The sequence below is a fragment of the Hyperolius riggenbachi genome, chromosome 4, assembly GCF_040937935.1.
Source record: "Hyperolius riggenbachi isolate aHypRig1 chromosome 4, aHypRig1.pri, whole genome shotgun sequence".
Lineage (NCBI taxonomy): Eukaryota > Metazoa > Chordata > Amphibia > Anura > Hyperoliidae > Hyperolius > Hyperolius riggenbachi.
The window spans coordinates 249137073-249163165 of NC_090649.1; the positions used below are offsets into that span (position 1 = coordinate 249137073).

At 44.3% G+C, this 26093-nt stretch overlaps 1 protein-coding gene across 4 annotated transcripts in view; it reads right to left on the reverse strand.

The window, feature by feature from the left end:
• Positions 1–16322, reverse strand: part of CEP162 (centrosomal protein 162) — a 198636-nt gene extending 182314 nt beyond the window's left edge. For all 4 annotated transcript variants that reach the window (XR_011031455.1, XM_068281580.1, XM_068281581.1 and 1 more), the window contains exons 1-2: positions 16018–16322; positions 15795–15895 (exon numbers count right to left, since the gene is read on the reverse strand). Coding sequence is in view for 3 of the 4 variants with exons in the window: in XM_068281580.1 (XP_068137681.1) it covers positions 15795–15854 (60 nt within the window). In the remaining variant the exon portion in view is untranslated. The remainder of the gene's footprint in view (positions 1–15794; positions 15896–16017) is intronic.
• Between the last annotated feature and the right edge of the window lie 9771 nt (positions 16323–26093).

A 26093-nucleotide genomic window follows, 5' to 3' on the forward strand; every position in this document is an offset into this window, starting at 1 on the left:
TTCTACTAGAAGCATAGGAGTTTTGCTAAGACTACAGTGGAATCTCCCATCAGGAAAAAATAAATAAAATCACAATTTGTTTGTTATTATCATTGAGTTATAAAAACACTCAGGCTAGATGCACAGACAGCAGAAATGCTAGTGTTGCGGAAAACGCTGTGTTTTTGTCGCTAATGGAAGTCTATGGCACGCAGGAAAAAACGCATGTGTTTTATATGCATGCATTTTCAAAAACGCTTGTTTTGCTGCATGTTATGCAAAAAAGCATCAAAAACGCACATAATAAAAGTCAATGGGAACGCAATGGTATGGGTTTTCCATGCGTTTTTCCCCCTAAAAAAATTGTTGAAGTATTTCCGCTGCCTGTTGTCTTCCTAGTAATTTGCATTAATGGAAATATAGAAACTCATGAAAAACACGTGTTTTGTATATGCGAACCGCAAACGCATTAAGGGCCTGTACACAACGCTGCGCTTGCGCTGTGTTTTTAAAATCACATGCGATTTTTAAATCACAAAGCCTTCATGAAAATAAATGAATTGCATCACACCAGTGTGTACTGGTCTTCACGATTTTCATGATTTTTCAAAAGACCTTGCGATTAAAAATGCATGCAATTTTAAAAGTGCAGCAGTGTATACAGGCCCTTAAACGCACGCAAAACGCATCCATGGTAAAAAACGCAAACGTACCAAAAACGCACACGACAAAAACGCAAGCTGTTATGTTATGTGTGCACTCAGCCACACAGTTTCACAAGCATCAACTTTGCAGATATTAATTTGTAATTTTAGGAAAGATACATTATTAATACATTCACTGAATTTATAAGCACTGCAATTAAAGAGTAACTGTTCGGCATTAAAGAGAACCCGAGGTGGGATTTAATTATGTTCGTGGGGCACAGAGGCTGGTAGTGCACACTAACACCAGCCTCTGTTGCCCCATGGTGTGCCTCCAGGACCCCCCTGCGCGCCGCTATCTCCTCTGCAGTACTAGCGACACACAGCGTGTCGCCAGCACAATGTTTACCTTGCCGTGTCTGTCAGCGCTGCTCCCCCGCCTCTTCTGTATCGGCGCTACCCGCTCGCGTCCCTTCCCTCCCGCTGAATGAAGGGAAGGGACGCGGGCAGGTAGTGCCGATACAGAGGAGGCGGGGGAGCGGCGCTGACAGACACGGCAAGGTAAACATTGTGCTGGCGACACGCTGTGTGTCGCTAGCACTGCGGAGGGGATAGCAGCGCGCAGGGGGGTCCTGGAGGCATACCATGGGGCAACAGAGGCTGGTGTTAGTGTGCACAACCAGCCTCTGTGCCCCAATAACATAATTAAATCCCACTCCGGGTTCTCTTTAAATACAAAATACATTTTCTAGTGCAGGCTGTTACAATAGTCAAGAGGATGCAAACCAGGCAAATCCAAACTTTAAAATCAATCTTACTGTGCTCCTTCTCTCCCCATGCCCCAGGCTCTAAGATGGTACGCAGACTAACACAGACGCAAAAGAGAAGTGACATGCTATGCTGTATCAGCCTGATTGGCTGAAGCCTCTGTCACTCACCTCTCTGCGCTTTGATTGGCCGCCTGCTCTCCCCTTCACTCTCTATGTTTCAGCCGCGTTAGTGCGCAGGGAGGGGGGCCAGAGGCTGTCTCCTGTCACTGTCCTCTGCTCCCTCCTCAAGAGGCATGTGGGCTCCCTCTCTGCTGCATCTGCCGCCCGCAGAATTCTACCTCTTCCCCGTGCTGAATATTGGTGAAGGATAAAGGAGCTGCACACAGACTCCCTGAATAATGGTTCCAGGCGCTGCAGTTCCCTTCTATACTCTCTGCACTGCCTCCGGTGGTAGTGCTGAGAACAGATGGGAACGTCAGCACTTGGATACATTATTAGGTGAGTCTGTGCCTGCTGCCTTTATCCTCCCCGCTGTGCTCAGAATCAGTGCGGGGAGGAGGGGGATGCGGAGGGGGGGATTCTTTAACCTGGAGAGCACAAGTTGGCCCCTGCCAGGAAAATAATATAAATTGAAAATTAAAAGAAACCAAAACGTGGACAGTGCTTTACATCTGATATGTAAGTAGAGCAAGCATTTATCTACTTACATATGTATTTTTTGTGGGGGGCATATGATGGCTAATAGTTCTTTAAAGAGAGAGAGAGAGAGAGAGAGAGAGAGAGAGAGAGAGAAAAAAAAGCTACCTGATCTGCAGGGCTGAGCGGGTCAGGTAGGCGCAAAAACCGCCGCTCCTGTGGGCCGCAATGGCCCACTTTCACTTGCGTGACCCCTGGGTCACGACGCTGCACTGAGAGACTGTGTGTCTCTCATAGGGTGCAGGGAGGCGGGGGAGCCGCAGGGGGCATGGCCAGGGGAGAGAGCTGCCCGATGGCAGCTCAGGTAGCCCTGTAGGAACGCCCCTGGTGGACGTTTTAAACAAGGAATTCCTCTTCCCTCTGTTTACCTCAGAGTTAGCGACAAATCGACAAAAGTCGCTAAACCCGGGGAGCTAAAGCGCAGCGGTAAGGGGGCACAAAGCCATGTCATTAGGAAGAGAACATGGCTCTGTGTCCCATCTGCCCCCCATATCCCCACCTCAGGTTCTCTTTAAGGCTCCCTGCACACTGCATGCGATTCTGATTTTTAATCGTTTTTTTACATCCGATTCAGATTTTTAATAGTTACTGCATGCTGCGATTTTTGATCCATTTTTCTGTTGATTGCATTCAGGGAAAATCAGAATCGGAAATGGAATCGCAAAACAGATTTGCAGTGCGCAGGGAGCCTTAGTCCCCTCAGTTCTGCACTACAAATTGCAAGGACCAATTCTGACCTGTGTTTCAAGTTGCTTGCGTGAAGTCAAATGCTAAACTACTCCACACTGACTGCAATAAATGTTGCAAGGACTAAGGGCTTGTTCACACTAAGCGCGCTTTCTGGATTTTTTAAGTGCCGGACAATTTTGAAAATCGCCCTAAAAGTGGGTTTGCAACGATTCCCTATGAGAGTGTTCACATCTGAGCGGTTAGATTCCGATCTGCTCCCCAAAGCGCTGCCTGTGCCATTTTTAGGGCGATTTGCCTATAATGGTAGGTATAGGGAAATCGCAAAACGCTTGAAAAATCGATTGGTATAGCGATTTCTCCAGCGCTTTTAAGAATAAATACATTGTATTTATTCTTTTCCAGGTCAAAGAGTTCACTTCCTGACTTGCGTCACAAAGTAAAAAAACAAATCGCTCTGCAAAAGCGCTTAGAAAAGCGAGTTACATAAAAAAATTGCAACGCGCAGGTAAGTCACGGGAGGCGCTAAAATTAAATCGCACACAAAATGGCAAAATCCTGCCGTGTTTACACTGCACTGGCTTCAATTCAACAACCGTAAAAAATAAAGGGTCGGTAAAATATCACATTGTGTTTTAGCCTTTTTTCCAGATTCCCTAAGATTTTCACACATGTGGTAATAGTTCAGTAATTTACCAAAAAACTGCATGTTTCCTTCCTTCTATATATATCTTTTGGAATGGCTGTTTGTTAGTTATCGACAGTTCAAGGCTGGAGGTAAAATACTGAAAGTCTTTATGAATTTTTTTGAATATTAATGAGACATTTACCTCACAAGTTGGTAATTTACCTCACTAGTCCGGTAATTTCAGCTTTCGATTTGATAACAGCCATAGTTAATTGACTCACAAAATCTTTGGTAAAATCAGTTTTCTGCTTTAGGCCTTGTTCACACTTCACGCGTTTTTCATCAATGCGTGCGATTTGCGTTTTGTTAGGTCCATAGAAAATCAATGATTTTCTATTGGCCTCGTTCAGATAGGCACGTTTCAAACGCACACGTTTACCACACAAGGCAATGCTTAGTGAATTGAAGACACTGTGTTGCAGCATGTGAATGCACTGTCCATACAATTTGTTTGGGCATGTTCACATCTCTTCAATGTAAATGGACCAAGTTATCCCAACACACTTTCTACAGTGCATTTCTGGATACACAATAAAAAATAAAGTTTGTTTTTTAACATTCTATATTATGCACATATTAAAGGGAACCTAAACTGAGAAGGCTATGGATTTTTCCTTTTAAAAGAATACCAGTTGCCTGACTCTTCCGCTGATCCTGTGTCTCTAATACTTTTAGCCACAGCCCCTGAACAAGCATGCCGATCAGGTGCTCTGACTGAAGACTGGATTAGCTGCATGCTTGTTTCAGGTGTGTGATTCAGACACTACTGCAGCCACAGAGATTATTTATTAGCTTTTTAGCCTTTTGAGGTATGGTGAAAGTTTGGGAGTTTTGGAACACAGACTTGTTGAGTATCTGGGTGTATTGCACCCCACTGTTCCCATTTTTCACCATCTCCCAAAGATTCATAAGCCGGGCGCTCCTCCTGAGGGCAGGCCAATTGTGGCGGGTATTGGCTCTCTGGGGGAGCGCCTGAGCGATTGGGTGGATTCTATGTTACAACCATTGGTGAAAAGATTGCCGGGTTATGTAAAGGACACAAAGCATCTACTGTCTAGTATGGATGCAGTTGAGTGGGAATCCAGTTTCAGTTGGATTGCAATTGACGTGAAGTCTCTGTATTCCTGTATACCTCACCATTTGGCCCTCACAGCCCTCCAATTTCATCTAGAAAAATATTCAGCTTATACCTCTGATTTGCGCATCTTTATATGTGCTGCCGCAGAATACCTCCTGACCCGCAACTACTTTATGTTTGACAGCAATTTTTACCTCCAGAGGTGTGGGGCCTCCATGGGAGCAAAGTTTTCTCCATCCCTGGCCAATCTGTTTATGGGATGGTGGGAGGAGTTCCACATCTTTGGGGGTGATGGCCGTCTACTGAAATATGTTGCGTGGTACGGGAGGTATATAGATGACTTGTTGGTCATCTGGAAGGGTGCACAATAAGGGTATAAGAGGCGCCCTGGTGTAATAAAAGCATCTAAAAGCAGTTTAAAAACAGAAAATAAATTTGAGGTAGCTTACCTCAGTGACGAAAAAATCTTTGTATTTTACAAAGGTTTTTATTAGTAGCACAGGCAACGCGTTTCGCGGGTCAGAGCCCGCTTCCTCAGGCCAATAACAGTGCCTACATCAGTAAAAAAAAGGCTCCTTAGCATACCAGAATCTTACAATATACATATATATATATATACATATATACAACATAACGTTATTATCACATGAATTGCATATTTACATACTTTCATATCCACTTATGCACACCTACAATCCATATTATATATATATATATATATATATATATATATATATATATATATATATATATATATATATATATATATATATATATATATTTATTATCATTCATTGGGAGTATTGACAACTGACCGGCGCCGCATAAACTTCCGGTAGGAGCGGCTTGTGTGATGACATCACAAACAAGCCACACCCCTCCTTACCTAGGCGAGCGTGCAATTCTGCAGCTGCTAATTACATTCAAAATCTATTTAGCCCAGTGAGAGATGCCTCCCACTAGAGGCTCCCTTTGCTGAATCTGTCATTTAGTTTGGTAAGTGAATCTTAACCTGCTCTTTATTACTGTCTGCCTACAAGCGCTCCCCCTGCTGCTGGACATTCAGATGATGCACATTATGTGTTTTTGTATCTTACTTTGTGACCAGCTCTTTTTAATTTGCAGATAAGCGCAGACCATAGAGTCTAGCACTGTCTGCTGTGTGTTCCTTTCTCCCTAACTTCCCTCTCTATATAGAGCTGGCCAAGTCTTTTTAGTACCACATTTTTTATCACCTATTGACTCATGTATGTAAATAATTTTATTACAACTCCTATGAATCCCCCTAGATTTTTATAAATATAGACTTGCAGCAATTTTATTTTCAATGACATTTCTTATCATTCCCTTAGGATTTTTATATACATTGATTTGCAGCAATTCTATTATTTATTCACTACTTGTTCATTTTTTATAATGGTTTCTAGATGCATACATTTGCAGCATTTTTATTTATGCACGCCTCCTGAATACTTATAACTGTATCAGTTGTCAATACTCCCAATTAATGATAATATATATATGGACCACCATTGTAGGTGTGCATAAGTGGATATGAAAGTATGTAAATATGCAATTCATGTGATAATAACGTTATGTTGTATATATATATATATATATATATGTATATTGTAAGATTCTGGTATGCTAAGGAGCCTTTTTTTACTGATGTAGGCACTGTTATTGGCCTGAGGAAGCGGGCTCTGACCCGCGAAACGCGTTGCCTGTGCTACTAATAAAAACCTTTGTAAAATACAAAGATTTTTTCGTCACTGAGGTAAGCTACCTCAAATTTATTTTGTTTTTAAACTGCTTTTAGATGCTTTTATTACACCAGGGCGCCTCTTATACCCTTATTGTGCAATCATACCCCCTTACCTCACCCGTCTGAGGGGTGGGTACTGACCACGGCGGATATCTGTCCCCTTTCTTTTACCAAGGAGAGCGACCGCATCCAGGTCCCTATGGACCACCCCAAGTGGAGTCGGGTTTGTTATCTCCACCTGCTTCCTGTGGTCGGTTGCCCCCCTGCAACCCACCTTTGTGAGTAGTGTCTTACTTTTATTACGTTCCATTGTTTTTGACATACTACACCATTGGGCTCCCACTTTTGTCTCCTGTATCTTTTCACTAGAGGGTGTTTTTGACACCCACATCCCACTACATCTGGAAGGGTGGACAGACCAGAGTCCAAGCTTTCCTTGATTCTCTTAATGATAATGCCTGCAATCTCCAGTTTACACATACATGGCATGACCTCTCCATGGATTATTTAGACATTACTTTGAGGGGAGATATAGTCTCTAGGTCCATTAGGACTAAAACTTATAGGAAAGACTGTGCGGGTAATTCAACTCTGAGAGCAGGTAGCCGTCACCCTAAACATACGGTCCGAGCCATTCCGGTGGGGGAATTCATTCGAGCCCGCCGGAATTGCTCGGACGACATAACCTTGCGTGACGAGTGTGCGGTGTTGGAGAGGTGGTTGCGGGAGAGGGGCTATCCACACTGGATGATTGAGAAGGGAAAGCGTCGGGCCCTATCCAATTCCCGAAATCATTTGGTGCAAGACACAACCCCTGTACGGGACTCTGGGGATTATTTAGTTTTCGTTACTACCTATAGTACTGAGTATCCACATATCATTCAGATTATCAAGAAGTACCTACCAATTTTAGAAGGGGATAGCGAACTTCATCCTTTTCTTAAAAAGGTTGTTAAATTTTCGAGCCACAGAGCACCGACACTTGGCCGTCTTTTGTTGCCCAGTTTGTTTATTTCCGGTTCGCAATCATCATCATGGCTGTCGTCACAGGGCTCCTATAGGTGCAATGTCTCGACATGCCGATACTGTTCTATGCATAAGCAGACCCGCACCGTTACGTCTATGGCTAATGGATATACCTCTAGTATGAAACACTTTATAAACTGTGGCACTAAAAATGTCATTTATTTGGTGACCTGCTCTGATTGTTCCACGCAGTATGTGGGATGTACCACCAGGCCCCTTAGGGCTAGAATTTCGGAGCATTTCCTGGTGGTCCACCACCAACATATCAAATGTTGCTAAACATTTCCGTAATTTGAGTTGACATGTCCTCGTTTTCCTTTCAGGGCATAGAGAGAGTGTTCCTGCCTAAAAGAGGAGGGGATTTGCAGGCTATAATCAAGAAGAGGGAGGCGCTATGGATATTTCATTTGGGAACCAGGGTTCCGGGGAGCCTAAATGTTAGATGGGACCTGGCATTGATTACAGTTTAATTCCCGTCTGTCAATTATTTATTATTTTTCTTCCCCTCTTGCTCTCCTCCCCCCTAAACCCCCTCGACTCCCCCTCCCCCCTCCTACTACCATACATTTTGGTGCTTTCTTGTATCGTATGGACCCCCCTCCGACTTTGTTTCTAAGGGGCATGTAGGTACACTTTATGTTATCCGTGTGGTGTATTTTTTGAAACATATATATATATATATATATATATATATATACTTTGATGACTTTTTTCAACTATGTTTCTGTAAATATTCTCCTGATCAAATTTCTTTGTTAATTTTTAACATTTGTATGATCGTTTCTTATCGATGTATGCATATATTTTTAATGTACTATGTGATATGGACAGGAAGTGGTGTTTTAGCCTGCTCCTCCCCATTGTGGGTGGTTCAAGGGCGACACCCCTTGTCACCATTTTTCTTTTATAAACTCGTGTATACATGCTGTAAAATGTGCTATGAATAAGGACCACTCTTAGGTCCGAAACATGTCAGCAGAGTGTTCCATGTACCGTCTTGGGATAAGTCCCTAATAAACCTGAAGTGACATTGCAGCGGACCCTTCTTTCTTTATCTACATTACGGGGTGGTTACCCAGGTCCAGCTCTGTCTGCATTGGAGTGCAGTGGTATACCTGTTTTGAAGCCACAGAGATTAGCAGGATAGCAAGGCAACTGGAATTGTTCAAAAGGAAACATCCATATCCCTCTCAGTTATGGTTCCCTTTATTAACGCAATGCACATAGCTTGAACTTAGCTTTAGAGCAGGGGCGTCAAATTCCAAGCATCCAAAATTGAACACTGGGACCAGGTCACACGCCAGCCTCAATGTCTAGTGCCCATCTGCCTCACTTATAAAGTTCCTTTGAGTCGAATGGCCCCATCCCTCCCCTATACAGTTCCTTGGTGTCTATTATCCCCCCCCCCCCCCTCACCATACAGCTCCTTGGTGTCTAGTGGCCCACTCCCTTCACTATACAGTTCCCTCGTGTTTAGTGGTCCACCCCCTCTCTCTCCTATATAGTTCCCTGGTGTCTAGTGGGCCACATCCCTCCCTCTCACATTCCCTGGTGTCTAGTGCCCACCTCCTTCCCCAACACAGTTTTCTGGTGTCTAGTGCCCCCCGCCCCCCCTTATACAGTTCTCTGGTGTCTAGTGCTTTTCCTGCTTCCTTCTCCCATATGACTTCCATGTGATCTAGGACTTCACCTCCAATATAGCTTCCCTGGTGGTCTAGAGTGGGCCAAACATAATGGTGGGCAAATTATATGATATGGACAAACTGTTCAGCCAAGGAAGAGGTCTTGCCCATGTGCAGCATGAACCCGCATACCCACCATGCTCCTTTGTCATGTGCAGCTAAACAATCTGTATCAGCACCTTAACCAGCATTCTGAAACAGCACAAATACACTGGGAGCAGCAAATGCAAGTCTCTGCTCACCTATCCAGAAAGAAATACAGACACACAGTTTTAAAATCATATTTGGCTCATGAAACAATTCCCAATCCTGTGTGCAGCACGAAGGGACGATGGCACGACACACGAAAGAGGAAATTCTGGCAGGTGTGGTAAGGAGGGGGAACAATGCACTTGAGGATCGCTGTTTAAAGATCCAAGGGGACACCTGTAGTCATGCTAGGTCCTCATCCGAGACGACCATGTCAGCTAAGCTACATTTTGAATGTGTTGTGCATTCTAATTTTTTGTTTATAAGCTTCCACATTTAGGGTGCATTCACACTATGTCCATTGCATTGCGTAACACTGCATGTGAACTCACTGCCCATACAATAGTATGGGCCTGTTAGCATCTCTGTAATGACTGTAAGTTTACATGTGGTATTTTTGTGCAACACAATACGCATGGGGCTTGATTCACTAAACCGTGATATGACAAAATAGCACACCTTATCAAATATATCACACCTTATCAGAGTAGCATAGCGAGCGCTACAAACTCGCAGGAGCTCAGGGCAGGACGAGTGCCATTGCCAATTAGCAGGCATAAGTTCGTAGCGCTCGCTATGCTACTCTGATAAGGCATGTTAACTTTGATAAGGTGTGATATCTTTGATAAGGTGTGCTATTTGTCATATCACGGTTTAGTGAATCAAGCCCATTGTGTGAACACACCCTTATGGTGCCCATTAATGGAACAACTGTGGGAGAAAAGCGCTATAGAAATGTTATTGTATTGTATGGAACGATCATATTTTCAATCACATTATTCAGATTGTTTTGTATAAATACAGAGAAGCAGATGGGCCCAGTTGATCATCAGCAATCGCATTATCAAAGGTTTCCTTAAACAGGTTTGGGACCACATGCAGTTAAAACTAAGAAGAATGCAGCGTAGTTTTAATGGCATCGCCTCCTGTGCATGGGACATGATAGAGTATATCCGTGGGCATAAAACAGCTATATTTAGACATCTGGGCTCTGTAATTCGATCAGCAGCCAATTTCATTGTCTCCCGACTCTCTGATCACTGTGATCAGGAAGTGAAAAATGAAAAAAAAAAGGCTCTGGTCCTTACAGTGTACCAGAGATCAAGCTTTACTAAGATTTGATACTTACCAGGGGCTTCCTTCTGCCCTATAAACACGTGAGAGTCCCATGCCGTTCAGCCGCAATCAACCCTGGTAATTTGCTCATCTCGTCCAGTCCGAGTCTTCTTTGCATGCCCAGACCTACTGCGCATGCTGACGTCACTGAGCAAGTTACCAGGGCTGATCGGCAGACGTCGGGAGGACGGCGAGGAACTCGCACATGTTTATGGGGCGGGAGGAAACCCCTGGTAAGTATCAAATTTACTGAAGCTTGATCTCTGGTTTACTTTAAAAGGGATTTTTTTCACAACAAGAGTGTGTGCATCAAGCACCAAGTGAAACCTGATATACCTGGCTCAATCAAGAGGCATTGCTCATACAAATCTGCATTTGCTTTCAATTGCTCTGTTCATGCGGCCCCCCCCCCGTTTCATGGGGGCATGGGGGGGCCTCCTCGCGGCGCCCCTGAATAAGTGCTAAATGTAAATGCAAAGCCTTTTATGAATAAAGGCCAATGTTTCTAAATCCATTACTTCACTGCAGTGACTGACAGGTCAGCAGTTGTGTGCAAAGAAGTAAGAGCAGGCCAAATACATTTAGAAATCCTTGTCAGGAACCTTAGTCACAAACAAAAAGATGTGACATTCTCGAAAGTGGCATTTCTGAGTATTGCTGGACAATGAAAACATGAAATGTTCTGTTATTCTGAATTCATATAGTCCGGCCACTTCCACATTGCTTCCCAGACTATACTGAACAATCCATGCCACATTTAATATACCGTATATTCCAGTGTATAGACGACTTTTTGAGCCCTGAAAATCTTCTGCACAGTGGGGGGGGGGGGGGGTCGTCTTATACGCCGGGTGTCAGGTGCGGGGTGTCAGTATTGTAGCAGACAGATCTTACCGGGTGCAGCAGCCTTGGCGGAAAGGTCCACTCGTGTCCTCGGTCCTTCTATGTCCTCCACTGTCCCCCTGCATCATTTATGTCCACGTCCCGTGTTTGAAAATTCAAAGCTGCAATACCATAGCATCTTGCAAGCATCTTGCGAGCACCTTGCGAGCAACACGGCGGCAGCTTCTTGATTCCGGGTCACCTGACTGGTGACGTGAAGAGGAAGACACTGAATTGTGGAGCGCAAGTCATCCAGTCAGGTAACCCGGAATCAGGAAGCTGCCGTGTTACCCACGCAAGCAGCTGCTCACAAGATGCTATGGTATTGCAGCTTTGAATTTTCAAACACAGAACATGGACATAAATGATGCAGGGGACAGTGGAGGACATGGAAGGACCAAGGACACGAGCGGACCTTTCCGCCAAGGCTGCTGCACCCAGTAAGCTCTGCCTACCACAAAATACTGACACCCCGCTCTTAAAAAAATCACAGCCTGATCTCTTTTTCCTCCCCTGGATGACTGTGGCACCCAGTAATATGCAAAGGTGTATTCAGGGGTGGGCCAGGAGGATGGAGGAGGCATGTTGTGAAAAGGGGTAGTCTTATACGGCGAGTATATGCCAAATTCTTAATTTTAAGTGGAAAAGTTGGGGGGTCGTCTTATACGCTGGAATTTACGGTAAATGTTTTCTTCTGCTGCTTCTACAGTACGACTGACTGTAAGGTCAGGAAACATTTAAAATTAGCTGGTGGTGTGCATTACTTGCACAGGGCAGGAGCGCATGTGGCATCTCTCTAAGTATCGCATGCACTGCCCCGTGTATTATTCAATCAGTGCTGTGACCAACCACAGTGGGGCGGGGCATGAGGGGTGTGTGTCTGAGGCAGATGGACACACGTACATACAGCAGACAGCTTGGAAATTATTATAGGATTTTAAAGAGACTCTGTAACAAAATGTTCTGCCTTATTTCTTCTATCATATAAGTTCCTATACCTGTTCTAATGTGGTCAAGGTTACTGCAGCCTTTTCTGGTTGCACCGTTTCTGTAATATATCTAATCTTTTCTTTGTCAAGCTCTGTCGACCTAGTGAGTAATGGGCTGCCTCTGTTGTAGTGAATACAAGTCATGCACACCCCCTGCAGGCTCTGTGTGTTTTGTTTATTACTCACAGACAGCATCTGTACATATGCATATGTACATATACATATACACAGGGAGTGCAGAATTATTAGGCAAATGAGTATTTTGACCACATCATCCTCTTTATGCATGTTGTCTTACTCCAAGCTGTATAGGCTCGAAAGCCTACTACCAATTAAGCATATTAGGTGATGTGCATCTCTGTAATGAGAAGGGGTGTGGTCTAATGACATCAACATCCTATATCAGGTGTGCATAATTATTAGGCAACTTCCTTTCCTTTGGCAAAATGGGTCAAAAGATGGACTTGACAGACTCAGAAAAGTCAAAAATAGTGAGATATCTTGCAGAGGGATGCAGCACTCTTAAAATTGCAAAGCTTCTGAAGCGAACAATCAAGCGTTTCATTCAAAATAGTCAACAGGGTCGCAAGAAGCATGTAGAAAAACCAAGGCGCAAGATAACTGCCCATGAACTGAGAAAAGTCAAGTGTGCAGCTGCCAAATTTCAGAGCTGCAACATCACTGGAGTGCCCAAAAGCACAAAAGCAGAATGTTGAGATGTTATATTGGTTTCACTGGTAAAAATAAATAATTGAAATGGGTATATATTTGTTTTTTGTTAAGTTGCCTAATAATTATGCACAGTAATAGTCACCTGCACACACAGATATCTCCCTAAAATAGCTAAAACTAAAAACAAACTAAAAACTACTTTCAAAAATATTCAGCTTTGATATTAATGAGTTTTTTGGGTTCATTGAGAACATGGTTGTTGTTAAATAATACAATTATTCCTCAAAAATACAACTTGCCTAATAATTCTGCTCTCCCTGTACATACATACACACACACACACACACACACACACACACACACACACACACACACACACACACAACTTCCTGGTTACCGGCCATGTTTTTTATTTGTAATCACTTCCTAAAACTGCTGATTAACCACTTCGGTACTAGCAGCCTCTGCCCCCTTAAGGACCAGAGGCTGCTGGTACGCTAAAACGCTGCATTCCAACGAATCGCCACAATAATCCGTCGCTCCCCCCGGTCACGCCGCCCTGTCCCCGCTGCAGGCTGCTCTCTCTGCCGTCTCCATGACGGCAGAGCGCTGTGCGCCGGTCAGGAGCCGCTTTCATTGGCTCCTGACCCTGTCACTCAATGTAAGCCAATGGGAACGGCTTACAGGAATGACAGGGCCAGGAGCCAATGAAAACGGCTCCTGCCCGGCTCACAGTGCTCTGCCGTCATAGAGGCGGCAGCACATTGCGGCGGGTAGAAAGCAGCGAAAACGTGTGGGGGCGCGCGGTGAATGGGACGTAGAGTTTACATCCGATCAGAACCGCAGCGCCACTCGCTCAACGTAGATTTATACTGTGTCGGTCCACAAAAAATTAAAAGCCAGGATCGTGGCAGAAACGGCAAATAGGTATCCAGGAGATCACAGTGACTCGATTGGTATTTTTTTTTTTATTGTACAAAATCAGACTGTACAGATTCTCTTTAACCTCCTGAGCGGTATGGACGAGCTCAGCTCGTCCATCACCGCCGGAGGCTGCCGCTCAGGCCCTGCTGGGCCGATTTGCTTCAAATAAAAAGAAGCACACGCAGCCGGCACTTTGCCAGCCGCGTGTGCTGCCTGATCGCCGCCGCTCTGCGGCGATCCGCCGCGAGCAGCGGCGAAAGAGGGTCCCCCCAGCTGCCTGAGCCCAGCGCAGCCGGAACAAAAAGTTCCGGCCAGCGCTAAGGGCTGGATCGGAGGCGGCTGACGTCAGGACGTCGGCTGACGTCCATGACGTCACTCCGCTCGTCGCCATGGCGACGAGGAAAGCCAAACAAGGAAGGCTGCTCATTGCGGCCTTCCTTGTTTGTTCTGGGGGCCGGAGGCGATCGGAAGAACGCCTCCGGAGCGCCCTCTAGTGGGCTTTCATGCAGCCAACTTTCAGTTGGCTGCATGAAATAGTTTTTTTTTAATTGAAAAAAACCCCTCCCGCAGCCTCCCTGGCGATCTCAATAGAACGCCGGGGAGGTTAAATGTGGTCAGTAAATTATGCTTCTAACATGCATGTAATACTTTTCACTATCACCACAAGAACAGAAATTGTCAAATGTATGCCAACTTGGCCCATCTTAAGCTCATTGCAGGAGAAATAAAGCTTTTGTTTGCCGAATCTTTTGTTTGGGCCCGAAAAGTCCACAGCACTTGACCTTGCTGACTCTGGTGTAAACAAACTCCTGTCAGTGCCTGCAGTAGCTGTTAGCTACCTCTCAGAAACAGCACCGTGGCGTAGTGGTTAGCACTCTCACCCTGCAACGCCTGGCTCCAAGCCAGGGCACTAACCGCATGGAGTTTGTATGTTCTCCCAGTGTCTATGTGGGTTTCTGTTGGGCGTTTCCTCCCATATCCTAAAAACATACACATAAGTCAACTGGCTTTCCCCTAAATTGGCCCTAGACTATGATACATACACAGACATCTGACTATGATAGGGATTAGATTGTGAGCCCCTCTGTGGGACAGTTAAGTGACAAGACAGTATACTCTGTACAGCGATGCAGAATATGTCAGCGCTATATAAATACTAAATAATAATCATAATAGTATGTCGTCTTGTCCCTAAAGGTCCATTAGTAGAGCTCACAATCTAATCCCTACTGTAATCATATCCGTTGTCCATTGTAGTCTAGGCCCAATTTTAGCATTTTGGTATGGTTTTACGGGTACTAACATTGTGGGAGCACAGCTCATTAACCCACTAGCGCACAGCAAAGTTCCAACTCTCCGACTATAAAAAAAGAAAGTATATGAGAGCTGTAACGCAACACAGAGGCAATTACAAGGTTCAGTTAACCCCCCCCCCCCCCTCCATGGTCCACTTTCATTTAAATTCTAGTTCTGATCTTAACAGCATTCCAAATCCACTTGATCATCCTTAATCCTTCAGGCGCCAGCTTGGAGCCAAGTGACACACAGGCTAGCAATGTCTGTTGCTAGTGTTAGGAGCAGACTGAGGAAGAGTTAGTGTAAAAAGATTGTTAGGTTAAGTGGTAATTAACTATTGGTAAAAAATACTGATGTTCTAGAACTTCTACTATCGGTATTAGCTAGTGTCCCATTGCAGAATATAGAGAATTTTACCAATATTCACCTATCTGATTCTCCCGGCACCCACATTTCCAAGGCACCTATAGCAGGCTAACCTTTTCATTTTATAAATTGTACAATAAAAACTTGCAAGTTAGATTTTACATGACATCTACATTCTGTAGGTGGCTTCAGTTCTGGAACTGCTTTTGTAAAACATTCTTCAGCACTGTTTGAGTATTCCTTCAGTCCACACTACAAAACAGAAAGTCAGAAAGTTATTGTTACCTCTTTCAAAAACTGTTCAAACTGCTCGTCCAGCTCCTGCTTGGATAACCGATGAGCCATTGCTGGCTATCATAAACCTTCTCCCAGGGAGACCCAAGGCTCTGAATAAGTAAAGACAAGGGATGAAAGCATTGTATTTATTATAGGCAGCACAGAGTGGGAGCTGTGACATTTGGCTGAAGTCAGAATGACACGAAATGACGGAGTATAGCTCGCAGCTCACCTGCTACATAAAGCAACGAACTTTCAGTGACTTCCAGCCACAGCCGCGTACCGGTAACCGGGGACAACACTTCCTGCCGCTTGCATTCCCGCCCACTGAACTCTAGATATCAGCCTATCCAGCTCAAGCACCAGGAACAGAGTAGCCATAGCCTAGGTCCTCCCTCCCAGTGAGGAAAGACGGTGGTGAGCTGTGATTAGCCAATAGCCAGAGTTCTCTCACTGGCAGTGGCGTGCGCTGCTGTTGGCTGACTGTTAGTGACGGGTTGTTGTGGTTGTGTATCCGCCATGTGATGCTGAGCGGGGATGTTGACTAGTCTGCAAAAATACAGCGCTTCACTATACTGATGGTCCTATACTCCATAACTTATACTGAATTGACATAGATGGCTGAGCATTCATTTCCCTAAAACCGTTGCTTGTAAGCCAGGAGAATCTGTGCTCATAGCTGTTTGCTGGAACGTTTGCTTAGCAGTTCAATCGTTCTTTCACAGGAACAGCTGACGGCACTACTGTTTTAATGGTACGTAGTCGTTCTTTCACAGGAACAGTTGACAGCAGCACCATTGTACAGGGGTAGGGAACCTATGGCTCGGGAGCCAGATGTGGCTCTTTTGATGGCTGCATCCGGCTCACAGACAAATCAGTAGGGGCTGATTCACTAAGCTACACTGCTCAAGCAGCACAGCTTAGTGTGGCAGTACAAGTAACATTTTCAAAGTAGCGCTGTAGTATGCACTACTAACTTACTCACGCTCCCCCAAAACTAACAGCTGCTTCAGTTGTGCCACCCTGGATCCTGTCAGGTCCAGTGACTTTGTAGGACAAGATCCCTGCACTTTGATTGGCCCAATAGGCTGCCTGTCACTTGGCAGGCAGCCTATAGGGCCAAAGTGCAGGGATCTCGTCCTACAAAGTGAATCAACCCCCAAGTCAGTTAGCTAATTGTACAAGCTGTTAGTCTGTATTTCTCCTGTCAGACTCTCTGGGAAATTGCTGAAGTAGCTGAAACCCAAGAGAAGCTGAAGACGTGTCTGACACTTCCGCTGCCTGAAGGATCAGCTGTATACACATCACCATGGCAACAGGGAAGTGAGCCCTACTGTCCCAGTTTGAAACATATTGTATGGCTCTCACAGAATTACATTTTTAAATATGTGGCGTTTATGGCTCTTTCAGCCAAAAAGCTTCCTGACCCCTGGTACTGTACAACCGTTCTTTCACACAACGGCTGACAGCACTACAGTTATGTTTTATTGGAAAGTTGGGAACAGTACATCTGTCAGCGCTACACTTATGTACCTGAGGTGAACATCAGTACAACAAACGCCCATTCTCACTAAGGTGATTAGCGGGCTATTCTAACCTTATGGCAGTGATCTTACTCCCGTGATTGGCCCCTATTGCGGGCAATTAGTGCCATTCACAGCATTTTGGCGCGATTCTGGAGCGATCTCAGTACAGTGATTAAAGGTAGCCATACACTGGTTGATTTGCCATCAGAGTCGACCAACAGATCGATCCCTCTCTGTCCTAATCTAATCAGAGAGGGATTGTATGGCTGCCTTTACTGCAGCCTAAAACCGATCACAATCTGTGAATCGCTCTGAATTGCGGAATAGCATAATGATTCTACAGCGCTAATCGCGGTAAAATCACTTGTACAAAATGGCAGCGCTTTTGCGCTTTTAAGTGTGAATGGGCCCTAAGAAACTCAGCATTTCCCCTTTGCTCTAAAAGATTACAGCATAAAGGGCTCTATTCATAAAACATTTGCGGTAAAAAAAAATCTTGGAGGGAAAACACAGCATCGGTATTTTAGACTTTTGTGTGCTAATTCATAAAAAAGTTTACACTTGCGATGTAAGGTCGGGGAATTCCCGCACTAAACTGGCAGTGCTGCTGAGTTGTTACATTTGCTGGCTGAGTTGATACATTTCTCTGTGCAGAGACAGAGTTAGTATAAAGGAGGCAGCTCCAGCATCCCTTTACATGTGAATTCTTTTTAAAACTGCCTCTCCTTGCCCTAAATCTTCTCTGAATCTGTCTAATAGTCTTTCTAAACAACCTATTTAATTGCTGCAGCTTAGCAGAACTTCAAGAAATGTTACACATGCAGGTTTTCTGATGTGAAATATATCTGAAAACAGGTACCCGATGGGTTAAAAAACACAGTTTTGGTATTCTGGGATGCAGTTTTTGTTCTGTTCTCACTGCAGCTGCCTGGGAGGTCTGTCCACATTAGCTTGCCTGTTATCGCTGGCTTTTCTCCTTTTCTAAACAGTCAGTGTTCTCCGTGCTGATTCCGCTTGCTCTAATCTTTATGAATTGACATGTAGTGACATGTGTTATGATAATCTCCGCACAAGGCGGTAATTTCCCACACTGCCCAGGAATTGTAGCTTTTCATGCGGAAACAGCTTTTATGAATGGACACCTTGCTAAATGGTTGGGAAAGTCAGCTGTTTTGAGCATTACCGCATGCGGGAATGCTTTATGAATAGAGGCCAATATCTACTACCACAAAAGAAAAAAAAAGTGGCACAGGAGCATTTAACGCAGCACAGCCCTTTGTTCTTCAGTGGAAAGCTCCTTGCTTCAGTGAGCAGCTTCTAGCTGCATCCGAACAGGAACAGATAACATCTTTTGTTTACATTCCTTTATTAGATACATTTAGTAAACATTAGCAAAGCACAGAAACTGAGCTCTATCTGCTTCTAGTATGCGTGCAACCGAGAAGTGATCACTAGATAGATTTTAACCACTTCAAGCACAACTATAGGCGGCAGAAAGTGGCCACGTGCGTGTGTCCCACCGCGGCACCAGGGGCTGAATCCCAATTTTCTGCCCTGCAAAACAGATTGTTTTAATGAACAGTGAAAAAAACTGACGTTTTGAAATGTCTATTTTGCAAGAACCGGTTAATATATAAATACAGCAGCTATGCAATGGGAGTTTTCAGAGCAGATAAACTGTACTTTGGGAATTAGCAGACAGACAATACCACTTGTGCACAAAAGCAAATATAACTGTGAAGTAGGAAAAAGTAAAAGTAGGAAAACACATTTTTATTGAATGCTATGTCAGAGTTTTATCCCACTTTACCTATGAAGAGAGAAGCCTCTGGAGTCTGGACCCTTTAGTTCTGGTATAATGATTTAGAACATTGGCTCAGTTGTGGCCACGCGCACTCCCTGTTGCACTCCTGCCTGGGGGGGACTAGAACGGTCCAGGGAAATGGCAAAGCCTGAAGGGGCTGGAGGAAGCCTCAGGTAAATATAAATCCTGGGACAATATTTGTCTCAGGTTTCCTTTAAAAGAAAAGAAAATATGGCAGCCTCCATATGCTTCTAAGTTTAAGTGTCATTGATCCAGTAGAGTCTAGTTAGGGCCCAATCACACTAAGACACGTTACTGCAGATTTTCAGCACTTTTGTCGCCTATCAGCAAAGCGATGTGTACAATGTATTCTTATGGGACCATTCTTACTGGATCTCTTACCATTTGTGTAAATGTGCTGCATGTAGAATTTCTGGATCGATCACAATGTGATTCTCATTCCCCAAACAGTAATGCACAATCACCACGAAATTGCAATGCAAAAAAAACCCAATTGTGAATGGAGCATTATAGTAAAATCTGATATAGTACACCACTGACTACATACAGTAAGCTCAGTCGCCTGGTCTCGGTTAATTGGCTGTATAAATATTCAATGATACTATATAGTAAATAATAAAACTTCTGATATAGTAAACGTCTTGCCCAGGTCCCTTGAAACTTACTATAAGTGGATTTTACTGTATAGACTATGACTGCCAAGAGAGAACCTGACCGCACTTTTACCACTAACAGAGACTGGAACCACACTTTGACAGCTGACAAAGCCTGCAAGACACTTTTGTTAGTAACTGTGGCACAGATGGAAACAAATGATTGACTATGATCAGGGCAGGGACACGCTGAGGTCAGGGCTGCAGCAGAGTTGATAACTAAATATTATGCTCCAGTTGTGACCTTGCAAGTCTGAATTGTAATGATCTTTTTTAGTTGCTGACCTCTGCCACTAATATCAACACTGCCTAATTACTGCCTGCCCTAATGTACAGTGGTTTGCAAAAGTATTCGGCCCCCTTGAAGTTTTCCACATTTTGTCATATTGCTGCCACAAACATGAATCAATTTTATTGAAATTCCATGTGAAAGACCAATACAAAGTGGTGTACACGTGAGAAGTGGAACGAAAATCATACATGATTCAAAACATTTTTTACAAATAAATAACTGCAAAGTGGGGTGTGCGTAATTATTCAGCCCCCTGAGTCAATACTTTGTAGAACCACCTTTTGCTGCAATTACAGCTGCCAGTCGTTTAGGGTATATCTCTACCAGCTTTGAACATCTAGAGACTGAAATCCTTGCCCATTCTTCTTTGCAAAACAATTCCAGCTCAGTCAGATTACATGGACAGCATTTGTGAACAGCAGTTTTCAGATCTTGCCACAGATTCTGGATTGGATTTAGATCTGGACTTTGACTGGGCCTTTCTAACACATTGATATGTTTTGTTTTAAACCATTCCATTGTTGCCCTGGCTTTATGTTTAGGGTAGTTGTCCTGCTGGAAGGTGAACCTCTGCCCCAGTCTCAAGTCTTTTGCAGACTCCAAGAGGTTTTCTTTCAAGATTGCCCTGTATTTGGCTCCATCCATCTTCCCTTCAACTCTGACCAGCTTCCCTGTCCCTGCTGAAGAGAAGCACCCCCAGAGCATGATGCTGCCACCACCATATTTGACAGTGGGGATGGTGTGTTCAGAGTGATGGGCAATGTTAGTTTTCCGCCACACATATTGTTTTGCATTTTAGTCAAAAAGTTCAATTTTGGTCTCATCTGACCAGAGCACCTTCTTCCACATGTTTGCTGTGGCCCCCACATGGCTTGTAGCAAACTGCAAATGGGACTCCTTATGCTTTTCTGTTAACAATGGCTTTCTTCTTGCCACTCTTCCATAAAGGCCAACTTTGTGCAGTGCATGACTAATAGTTGTCCTATGGACTGATTCCCCCACCTGAGCTGTAGATCTCTGCAGCTTGTCCAGAGTCACCATGGGCCTCTTGACTGCATTTCTGATCAGCGCTCTCCTTGTTCGGCCTGTGAGTTTAGATGGACGGCTTTGTCTTGGTAGGTTTACAGTTGTGCCATACTCCTTCCATTTCTGAGTGATCGCTTGAACAGTGCTCCATGGGATGTTCAAGGCTTTGGAAATCTTTTTGTAGGCTAAACCTGCTTTACATTTCTCAATAACTTTATCCCTGACTTGTGTGGTGTGTTCTTTGGACGTCATGGTGTTGTTGCTCCCAATATTCTCTTAGACAACCTCTGAGGCCATCACAGAGCAGCTGTATTTGTACTGACATTAGATTACACACCGGTGCACTCTATTTAGTCATTAGCACTCATCAGGCAATGTCTATGGGCAACTGACTGCACTCAGACCAAAGGGGGCTGAATAATTACGCAAACCCCACCTTGCAGTTATTTATTTGTAAAAAAATGTTTGGAATCATGTATGATTTTCGTCCCACTTCTCACGTGTACACCACTTTGTATTGGTCTTTCATGTGGAATTCCAAAAAAATTGATTCATGTTTGTGGCAGTAATATGACAAAATGTGGAAAACTTCAAGGGGGCCGAATACTTTTGCAAACCACTGTAGATTAGGGCAGGCAGTAATTAGGCAGTGATGATATTAGTGGCAGAAGTCAGCAATGAAAAAGGAGATCATTACAATTCAGACTTGCAAGGTAACAACTGGAGCATAATATTGCACAGGTCATCTGAGCTGATAATATGACCAGGAGATCAGGATTTGTTAGGCAGGCCAGGACACCACACCACGGAAAATCTATAATACAGGACAAAATAGTAGAGTACAGAAACCTTTCAGCAGTATGTTCAAGAGGAGAACTTATGTATGTTGTGATGCATGGGAATTCATGCAGTGTATGTGCACCACATGACTGATGCAGCTACATAGAAGTATTGGCACACCCCTGACCACAAGCATACGACCACAGTGGTACGCATGTGTGCCCAAGACCATGAGGAAGCTACTAGAAGGTTTGACTACATTTTTTTTTACTTCACGATTTGTCATTACCGTGTATTTATTTTTTAAATTTTTTTTGCATAATTCACTTAAAGTGAACCTCTGGACTAAAAATCTACTCGGCAGAACTGAAAAGGCTTGGTGTTTCAGTTTCACAGCATCAGAACTTTGTTTTTCTTACCAAAGCATAATTTTTAGCTGCATTTTTAGCTAAGCTCCACCCATCAAAGAAAAAAAGCCCAGGCTTTTTTTCCCTGATGCTGTGCAGAGCATGATGGGATTTCCTATGTTGTTATTCACGTTGCCTAGCAACTGAGAGAGGTGCTCAGGGCACAGGACAGTTGGAACTGTGTCTCATGCTCCCTGTCACCTCCCTTCAACCAAAAACATGGCTGACATCATGAAATCAAACATTGATGCAGTTCTAGACCATATTCTTGCCCTTCTGCGCCTTTGAATCACTCACACCTGATAAATAACCACTTCAAATGGCTCCACCTTCTCTGTCAGCAATGATCTGACAGGAATAAAGACAGAGCAGTGAAGGAGATAACTAATCCTAAATTTAACAATAAACCACGCCCACTTTCATTTTCATGAATTGCACTTTCTTCCGTTTTAACGCATCACTAACGAATTATTACCGAATTATTACCGAATGCTCGCTAACAGCTGTAGATAAATTTGATGAATCCTGAAATCAACTTAACGAATTCAGTATTTTACCAAACTGTTGTTAACCAATTCGATAAGTCTTGATGAATCGAGGCCTATATTACCTATCTATTTGAATTAACACAACCAATGTAACTTAATGACAGTATGTTTGTTTAGGCTGAAGTTCCTCTTTAATAGGATTCCTAAAGGTAATAATTGAGTCCTTAAATGATCAACTGAATCCTAAACTTAAAGAACAATTGAAGTGGGAGGTATATGGAGGCAGACATTTTCCTTTTAATCAATACCAGTTGCCTGGCAGCCCTGCTGGTCTACTTGGCGAATTGGTGTGAAAACTCAGATAATGCATCAGACGGTTAATGAAAGTGAAAATCACGGTATAAGTTAGTATTGATAATACTATCCTCCATGAGCTTGAAGTATAGGTTCCAAAATGCAGCATCTGTGTTTGAAACCAAATAAGATAGATATTAAGATTGTTATTATTTACTGTGTTCAAGAACTCTTTACATAAATCTGCTTCTCCAGACCATAAAATGATGATGTCCCGACTCAGAGATCTAACACAAAGGTTTAGAAAAATAGGTTATCCCAAGAAAGACTTTTTGAAGGCCTTCCACAAGGAGAGAGCAAGTGTATTACAGGGTCCTCAATTCACGGAGCATTATCAAACGTTTATCAAACACTTTATCAAACGTTTGATAATTTACCTCATTGGTAAAACCTCACTAAGGTGTTATATATTTGTTGAAAGTTTTATCGGTAAAACATTCGATAAATATATAACACCTTAGTGAATTTAAAATGAGATTTTACCCGTGAGGTAAATTATCAAACGTTTGATAAAGTGTTTGATAAACGTTTGATAATGCTCCGTGAATTGAGGCCTAACTATGAAAAATCAACAGAGGATTTGGTGAGGATATCCACAACCTATAAAAGCTCCTGAACATAGATGTGCGGTATTATTAAAGGACTTACGAGGCGAAAATGCTAAAAAAAGTAAATTACCTGCCTCATCTTTTATGGCACGGAGGACGCCGTCCGCACCCTCCGTGCCGATCCGCCGGGTCCCCCCGCTCATTAGCCCCCCGGGCCGGCTGCCGACCCCACGGCCCGGGTCGGGCTCTCCTGCCACCCGCAATATGGCCGCTTCCTTTGGCCGCGGCTGCGCAGTCCGCCTGGCCGCGAGTGCGGCTGCGCAGCTCTAGGGCCAACCCCCCTGATCCACGCTACGTAGCGTGGATCAGGGGGGCTGGCCCTAGAGCTGCGCAGCCGCACTTGCGGCCAGGCGGACTGCGCAGCCGCTGCCAAAGGAAGCGGCCATATTGCGGGAGGCAGAAGAGCCCGACCCGAGCCGTGGGGTCGGCAGCCGGCCCGGGGGGCTAATGAGCAGGGGGATCCGGCGGATCGGCACGGAGGGCGCGGACGGCGTCCTCCGTGCCATAAAAGATGAGGCAGGTAATTTACTTTTTTTTAGCATTTTCGCCTCGTAAGTCCTTTAAGCATTTCTGACCCATCTTACACTCAGACAGTACTGTCTCAGGCTTCATGAATTCCACCCCTTTTTTCTATTCATATAATGTATTGTTATATGTACCTTACACGGTCCAGCTTGGCCAACTTTTGTATTGCAGCCTCCCAGCTCACTAGCACTCACCTTCCGCATTCCAGTGCGTTCCACACATACACAACTTTCGGTCCTGCAATCTATGTGTGAATTCTGTAATGCTCCTCCTACTGCTTGTCCCATTACTGACCAGCATTCCGGGCTCTTTGGCAGGCCACCTGGCATCATTAATTCTCCTCTTGTCTTGCTGTACTTGGGATCCTTTGCCTATCTTACCTGGACTCACATGTGCAATTTGCTCCTTTAGATAAGTTTCCTCCACTTTGTTACTGGTGCCTATTTAGCACATACCTGTGGGCTTAATCCTCTATATTTTGGGTCCCCAAACTTTTTTGGTCAAGGCCCGGGTCAGCATACTTCAGACTGCTGGGGGGGCCGGAGTATATATAAAATGATGTTGAAAAACATTAACCTTAATCCGGAGAAGAACTCCCAGCAGCAGCCATTCAGTCACGCAATGCCCAAAGAATGCAGGATTGAATTGTAAGCCAGCAAATGACTGCTTTCTGGATTCGATGTGGAAGGGTGGTGCCAGCACTGTTATTCTATAAGTGGGCCGCCAATATTTAAAGATGCAGCGGGCCACGTCTATAAGTAATACGTGTGCCGAGGACTGGTGAAAAAGCCTCAGTGGGCCACATTCGGCTCGCGGGCCGTAGTTTGAGGACCACTGCTCTATATGTTGTTCCTATCTCCCTGTTAATACCATTAGTTGTTTATTTGCACTGTATTATCTATTCAGTATAACATATGTACGGTTGGCACCATTTTCTCACTTTTGACATTTTTTTTATATATCTTTTGTATTTTCATATTTATATTTATTGTGGATAGTTGTATTTTGCACATGGTCCTAGCACCCCTGCACTTTAAATCTGATACTCCTGGTAACCAAGCTTAGCACCTATTTCTAGTGTGGGTACAACTACATTTTTTCTACGTGGTTATTATATTATTTCTATCCTCATCTTGCCATCTGAAACCCGAGTTTCGGTCTGAGTGAGATCCATCTTGGAACCTGTGAGAAAACGCGAAAAAGCCACCGCAAGTACTCAGAGTAAGGTGGCTGATTCCGCGTTCAACATGGCGGCTTGCGCGCAGGGACCTGCATTTACTGGCCTGACGGAACGCGAAGAAACCGCCGCATGCCCAGAGAACAGGGCGACGGATTCCGCGTCCGACGCGGCAGTTTGCACGCATAGGCCTACTCCTGTCTGTACTGCTGAACGCGGAGAAAACGCCGCACGCTCAGACAGCGGTGCGGCGGATTCTGCATCCAAAACAGCAGAGGCATTACAATACATGTCTGGTGTGGCTGGGACTGATAGTCCACACAGGTTCAGAAGGACGATTGCGCGCGCGGAGAGGCAGAGCATTTATAACAGTCAGAGGGGTGTCAGCTGACCAGGCCGGTCAGCTGCCAATTCTTTCAGTTTTCATTGGTCCAGCACTTAGGGGAGGCGCCGGAGAGCGCTGGTGTATATATACTGGGTGCTGGTCATTCCTCTGGTGTCTGGCGTTGCGATCACTACGTGGTAGCACTCAGACCCTGTCAGTATCTGTGTTATATTAGACCAGTTTCCAAGGTGTTGATGACCACGGAACTCACACCTTAGTCTAGGAAATTCTGTTATCATCTGTGTTATTATTTAGACCAGTT